The 7,216-nt window shown below is 55.4% G+C and overlaps 1 protein-coding gene across 1 annotated transcript; it reads right to left on the reverse strand.

Annotated features, from left to right (window-relative positions):
* Nucleotides 1-448: 448 nt before the first annotated feature.
* On the reverse strand, nt 449-6,759 carry LOC111156857 (multiciliate differentiation and DNA synthesis associated cell cycle protein). Its single transcript, XM_022517955.1, has 7 exons — nt 6,643-6,759; nt 6,459-6,555; nt 6,189-6,280; nt 2,876-2,948; nt 2,082-2,305; nt 1,149-1,259; nt 449-889 (listed from the first exon to the last, which is right to left on the reverse strand). Exons 1-7 carry the CDS (start codon nt 6,757-6,759, stop codon nt 449-451), a joined length of 1,155 nt encoding a protein of 384 aa, XP_022373663.1.
* Nucleotides 6,760-7,216: the final 457 nt, after the last annotated feature.

A 7,216-nucleotide genomic window follows, 5' to 3' on the forward strand; every position in this document is an offset into this window, starting at 1 on the left:
AGGGTTCTGGGATCGTGTCCCGCATCAGGCTCTCTGCTCAGCAGGGAGCCTGCTTCCCCCCCCCCCCCCCCCCCTGCCTCTCTGTCCACTTGTGATCTCTCTCTGTCAAATAAATAAATAAAATCTTAAAAAAAAACACCTTTAAAATTGTTTGAGATTATGTGTGTTTACACACACACACACACACACACACACACACACAGTGAAAGGGGAAGAATATACAGTATTTTATACCAGGACTTTACAAGTACATCATTATCTAGACGTTTGTTTTTTTTTTTGGTTTTTTTTTTTGGTTCCTGAAAAATAAGTTTCAGGGTGGCGTTCGCCCAGCAGGGGGAGCTCTTCTGAGAAGCCAGGCTCAGGAAAACGTTGCAGCTACTCCCACTTAGCCTCCAGGCGCTTCAGTCCGGATACAGGGCAGTGTTGGGGGCCACCACATCCCAGCTCAACTGGGGACCCAGCGGAATTTGTAACCCCCGTTGGCTGTCCGAATGGTGAAGGCATTGCCCTGGGGGAAAGCGAGGGTGCGGATGGTGCTGTGGCTGCGGATGGGAGTGCTGAAGGAGCCGCCTTCTTCCAGCTCACTGTGGCTCAAGTTGAGCGCGCTCCGGCTGCAGTCTGTGCGCAGCCCCCGGAAGCTGCCGTGCAGGTGCCCCGGCTTGTCTTCGCTCTTCGCGGGCTCCGGCTGTAGCCGGAGTCGCTTGGGGTCGCGGCTCTGCAGCGCTTCATCACAGCGCTCGGAAATCTCCCTTAGGATGGCGTCCACTTCCGCGCAATCCTGCCCGGTAGCACTGAATAACTCCTCCAGGCTCCTTTTGGCTGTCGCCTTAAGCAGGAAGGGCTCGGCTGTCGTTCCGCAATCCCGGGACTGCGTGATCATCAGCTTCTACAAAAGATGGGGAGGAGCGCCAAGCTGGGGCCGGCTGGATTCCCCCCCGCCCCCTGCACTGGGCGCGCAAAGCAGACCCGGGCGCCTTTCGAAAACTCCGTGGGCTTAGATGCGGGCTGCAGGTGGCTCAGCAAGCTCTCAGCAGCCAACGTCCTTTTCCCAACGCCCCTGGGTCCCAATTCTGGGAACAGGGTGGGAGCTTCATAGGAACATTTCCGACGTCCCGCAGTGTCCCACGCGCCCGCACCCCACTTACATCCAGCACCGAGGCCAGGTGCCGGGTCCGACTGGCAAGTTCCTTCAGTTGCACGTTCCGTTCTTTGAGCGAGGCGATCTCCTCCTGTTTCTGGGTCAGTGTCACGTGCAGCTGCAGAAGGAGACCCGAACATTACGAGATAGGCCACCGTGGTCGGTCTCATCCGTATACTTGCATGAGTTATACCAGGATCCTAACATCTAATCTGGAACTGGAGACCCAAGGGCACTTGCACTGGTGAGAATAATAACCACGTTTGTTTAGTCGCCCTTTGTTTTTACAAATCACTTAGACAAAATGTATCTCAATCTTAAGTGTAGCATGGTGGTGAAGAGTACGGACTTCGGCAAGAAGCAGATACAGGGTCTGCCTCTGAAGTTCAATCTTCCTATACCTCAGTTTCATAACCTGTAAAATGGGGTAGTAAGGGTATCTTATTCAGTGGTTGAAAGTATTAGAAGAAAAAGTAAATTGATAAGCACAATACCAGGCGTATAAAGCCTTCAGTAAATACTGGTGTCCCTATTAAAAATCAATCTGGGAACGCCTGGGTGGCTCAGTTGGTTAAGCGGCTGCCTTCGGCTCAGGTCATGATCTCAGCGTCCTCGGATGGAGTCCCGCATCGGGCTCCTTGCTTGGCGGGAAGCCTGCTTCTCCCTCTGCCTCTGCCTTCCACTCTGCCTGTTCTCTCTCTCTCTCTCTCTCTCTCTCTCTGACAAAATAAAATAAAATAATCAATCTGGTCGGGCAGGATTATTCCCAGTTACTAAGGCTGGAAACAGGAGCGCCACTGGAGTACGTGAAGCACTGGTCTGTCCACTGGTTCTGACTCACACCCGGGCACATTCCCGCTCCGGCAACCCGCATTTCCGCCCAGAGCTCCATACCCTGTCCCCAACCCAGGATTCTTGGCGGCCAGCCCAGTGCCCCTACTTGGTTATTCTCAACGAGTGCGTCCCCCAATGCCCTCTGGTTCTGGTCGGCCACCTCCTTCCAGTACTGCTCAGGCGGGGGCACGTCCGGAGGGCGCAGCGGCGGTGACTGCAGGGCCCTTGGGTCCAGCGGCGGAGAGAGACAGGGCCCAAATGGCAATACGTCGCAAGGAGAGAAGGGGAAGTCTCCGCCGGCCAGAGGAGGCGACATCAAAGAGGATGAGTCTGAGGAAGAGTGGGAGCTAGGTTTGCAGCCTCAGACTCGTGCCCGGCTAGCTACAGGGACAAAACGCTACGCCTGCCATGCCGGCTGTAGGGTTTATGTAAAGACTTAAGGAAAGCACCCCTCACGGTACAATCCCTACTTTTCCCCAGGCCCTTTCTGATATCTTCTTCATACACAGCAGGCGCTCCATATATGCCTATCGAGTTGATCTGAATTCAGACTCCACGGCGGCCCCGGCAAGCCTGCCCCAAGTCCCACAGCTCCGCCGTTCTGTACACGCCCGTCCCCCAACCTCTCCTTGACAGCATCACAGAGTAGGGCTCCCTCTCCGAGAACTCAAACCGTTAGACTGGGAAAGCGCTATAAATTTAGCGATTCATCTCCATTAGAAAGGGTGTTGTCTCATAAATATGGAAGAGCCGGACCCATTGGCGAGTTACTGACGATGTAGACAGGTGCTGCGTTTTACCACCTACGCGACCACGAAATCGAAATCTGAACTAGTTTGATTTGCGGAGTGGGGAACGTCCCCGCCTCCCTTTACTTAACTGCAAAGAGCCTGCACTTGCCTGCAATGAGGCTATCCACTGTGTCTCTGAAATCCTGCAGATCCAAGTCCGCTGCCGTCTGCAGAGAATGGTTCTGAAATAAGCCAGAGGTGTAAAATAGTTAACGTCGAGTCCGGCAGGTCTGCAGCGCTTCCCAGACCGACGGTCGCCCTCCCGGGCCTGGCAGCAGGTGTGCACGCACCGTAGTTCGCAACCGAGCCTCCTACCTGAAAATCAAAGCCCCATCCCAGGCTTGGAACCCAGCAGGCTTGCATTGCAATGGTGAGGAGCGGAACAGCAGTATCCCCGGGGACCCCCAAAGGCGTCGAAACTGTGCGGTGCTGTATTTGCCGCGGGAGTCCTTCCGCGCTCAGCATAGTGGCCCGGCGCCCGGCAGCCCGGCGCCCGCAGTCCCCGCGCCGCCTCATTGGCCCGCCACCAGCCAACCAGCTGCCTCCTCACGTGAAGCCAGAGGCGTTCCTCCAGCTCCCGCTGAACCTCTCGTTCAACTTACCTCCGACCCGCCAAGGAGCCGTGCCCTAAGGTAAGGGAACAGGTGTGCGCCCCCTCGGATTTCCCTCCCAAGACCTGACTGCGTGCAGGGGCGTCCAAAGAAATAACGTGAGGCTGTGTGTCCCGCCGAGGCTCAGTCGCAGCCAAACCACCTTCTCCCCCAAACAGGGAGGAAAAGGGTAGGCTATGATGAGGGAGCAGGCGTGCTATGGAAAGTGCTTCTGTCCAGTGGGCAGCAAGCGTGGCCCCTTATTGCTCTTCCGTTTCTCAGCAAGTCAGAGTCTACTTTCTCGGTATGGTGGGAAGCACCTCCCATATCTTGAACTGGACGCTCTTCCTAGGTTTCCGCAGTGTGCCTGGCTGCGTGACGCCGAGGGAGACAGTGGGAGGCCCTCTTATTTTCTTAATTCGTGGACATTTAGAGTTGACAAAACTCTTTTACACAGAGCCCCTATGTTAATTCTCACCCAAAGTAGGAAGCACGCGGGGCCCAGGAAGTGATTCCTCCCCGTTTGATGAAGAATTTGAAGCTTAGAGAAAGTGAATTGCCCAAAGTCACCCAACTAAGAATTGGGGCTCCTGTCCTAGAAGGATGGTGACTATTTCAATCTTCTTTCCTCCATACCTCATTGCCTCTAGCGTTTATCTCTTTTTTAAGGAAAGCCTGTCTTCCAATGAAGACAGCACTGGGGAAGAGGAAAGAAGTTTCTCGAGGCATATGGTGTTGGGGAATGCATCCAATATGCCCATCAGAAATACCTACTCTACTGCTTCCACTATTGTTGATTCCTTTGCGTTACTCATACTTATTTCCCCGAAGCCCATCTCCACTTTTCAAATATTGCTGAGAAGAGGAACTTACTCTGACCCTAACCTTGAAGAAAGTACAAGTATTAGCTTTCCTGGAGTGCTTCGGTCTAGGAAGCCTCAGGCACCAGTTGGGAACTGAGGCTATAAGGGTGAAAGCTTAGAAAGGGCCAAGGCAAATTCTGAAGCACAAGTTCTGCCCTGGTTGAAGAACCCAGAAACAAGACTCGTTTTCCAAGGGCTGAAAGGTCTTCCTCTTAATAGAGATTCAGCCAAAGCCCTTACCATGAGGAGGCTTGAGGCTAAGTCAGGAACTGGGGCCCAGGAAATGCTTCCTCCCATGCTATCCCAGGTCCTTGGCTCATTCTGGACCTCAAACAAACACTTCTGAAGTGTTTCCTCTGGGCTCATCTTACCCAGCAGGAAGGAGGCTAGGAAATTTGACCTGAGAGCGCACTGGCTGGGGTCTTTCCAGGGGATCTTCCTCTAAGCGATGTCTTTCCCTTTCTACCAGCTGTGTCTCTCCCCAGGAAAAGTCCTGGACCTCTTGGGCCATCTCACATGAGCTCTATGCTTTGAATCTGAAACTTTGAATCCTACCTTCCCAATTAGATTTAAAAATCTGGCATTTTTCCAAACCACAATGACAGCCAAAAAAAGGGGGGAGGGGGCTAATACAGAACATGATGTTCTAAATACTTGAGCAAGTTCTTTTAGAACTTGAGCAAGTTCTAAATACTTGAGCAAAAATTCAAGAAGAGCCTGCATGGTTTTCATGACTTGTAAAATAAACATGTTGGAGTAAGACAGTGAATGGGCCTCTGGGTCAGTTGAAAGATGCTCAAGCACTGTCTTTCCTTACGTGAGCATCCAGATCTAAAGAGAAAAACAAAACAGCCTCTGCAGGGCAATGCCCACTCTCATCCCTTGCCTTACCCACTCCCTGCTTTCTGTGGCCACCTACCCTGACTCCATCTGGGCTATTACCCAATTCTAAAGGCACTTGGGGAAACCTGGAAGGCGGTGTTCTTCCACCAATCTCAGTTCTCAGAGATGGTCATATCTTCTGGAGTCTTCACTGCTGGACATTTCCCCCATGGACTCATGCCCCCTAGGATCTCCTGCCAGGAAGCTGGAACTCGCACTCCTCCTGTAGGTTGCATCTAACTAAGACCTCCTGTCCTTCTGGGCACTTCATGTCCCATTGATGGCCAGGCAGGCTTCTGGCATCCCAGACACCAATGCTGGGAGGTCCCTTCATCAACCTGGGAAGTGTCAGCCCTTGCAAGTGGTATAAGTGGGATGGGAGTAGGGAAATAAGTTTTTAAGGAAAAGAAAAAGTCAAATACCTCTTTGTCCCATGAGGGTAAATGACATGAATCTTTTCAGGGGGAGAAAATGACTTTTTTAAAGTGCCCAAATGCTGAAGAGCCATCTCTGCAGAGAGGAACGTTTGCTGTCAGATCTCTTCCAGAGTTCTTTGTCCTTCGTCCCTCTTCCTCTAAATGTAAACTCTATTCGTCTTTTCCAGTCTTGATCGAGTAGTTACCCGTCAATCTTCACACTCCTTTGATACCAGGGAATGAAAATTGTTAGTGAACGGCCGGGCAGGGATGTTGGGAGCAGGACAAGTACCAGGTGCCCAGCGCTCCATTTTGCTCCCACCTACTGGCCTGGCTCCTCCGTGCTCAATCTCCAGATTGCTTTGTCACAGCTCCAGGGAATTGGGGGTGGGGGGAGAACAGGAGACCCCTTCCCTGGAGGAAAGTCCTCCAGGTGAGTCCCTCTGTCCCAAGTTGGTCAGAACAGCTCTGAGAATACCGCCGATGCCACAGGCTAGGAGGGAAGAAGTTCCGATCCTCAGGGCTGAGATTCCGGCACGACGTCTGCCCCCACTAGCTAAATCTGCCTGCGCGCCGGGCCCGAGATGAGCCTCTGCGGAAAGGAACCCCGGAGTCCCGAGTCGGAATTTGGGCTGTTGGAGGCCGCTGGGCTTCGGGAGTGGGGGAGATACCTGCGAATCGGTCAAGTCACCACTAGGCGGCGCGTCGGACCCGAGTAGCGAGGAGCAGTCGGCGAGGTCCTGCAGGTCTATGGTTGTGAGGGCTGCGCGGGGAGAACCGGGGACACGCACGAGGCGGGCCCTGAGTCTCTCCGCCAGAGCTCGCCACTGGCCTCCCGTCAGGACATTGGAGCCCGGGGGAAAAAGTTCATCTGAGCCGCGCGTGCGCTACCCACCCGGCGCGGGGAACCCGAAGGATCGCGCGGGAGCCGCCAGGCTCACCTGGCAGCGCCGCGGACTCCGCGTCCCGGGGATCTTCGTATATCGACACTGGGCTGCTGCCGCTGCAACCAGGAAAGAACTTCCGCGGAGGGGCGAACTAGCCGGACACAAAAACCGTGAGCATGGGTCAGCCCTCGGGCCCCGGAGCTTGCGGACCCTGCCTGGCACCGGCCCGCGGCCCCACCTTCCTCTCCAGCTTCTCGGGCTTGACGAAAGGCCGGCCCCCCAGCTCCAGCATCCTGTTGGGGCAGATGCGGTCGAATGCTCGGCGTCCCGCCGGGGCGCCTCCGCACGACTGCATCCTGCCTCCCTGCCGGCTTCGGCCCAGGAACGCGGTGCTGGTTCTGCGGCGGTGGTGGCCGCGGCCGGAATAGCGACCCACAGTCAGCGCCCCGCCTGGCGCCTGCAGGGGTAAGCGCGTGGTCCGGGTGGAGGCGAGGGGGTGGCTGTAGGGGTGCGGAGGGAGGGCCAAGTGGAGAGGGAAGACTGCCGCGAGGGAGGGGCGGCTCGCGCCTGAGCGCGGGAGGTGGCGCCTTCAGCTCCGGACAATCTGCGCGCGGGCGGAGGCGTTAAACCCAACCTGGCAACGCGGCTTCCCCCGGGAGCGGCGAGCGCGGGACCCGGGCCCGCGAGCGCCCTTTTGGGGAGGGTTGGCGCCGCTGCCTCCAGGCAGCACCAGAGCGGGGGAGGAGTGGACGAGCCTCACTGGTCCCTAATACCGCCTTTCCCGTTTCGGATAGCAGGGATGGAAAAGTTAA

This window comes from Enhydra lutris, unplaced genomic scaffold (assembly GCF_002288905.1).
Source record: "Enhydra lutris kenyoni isolate GAN:26980312 unplaced genomic scaffold, ASM228890v2 scaffoldscaffold50, whole genome shotgun sequence".
Classification (NCBI taxonomy): Eukaryota; Metazoa; Chordata; class Mammalia; order Carnivora; family Mustelidae; genus Enhydra; species Enhydra lutris.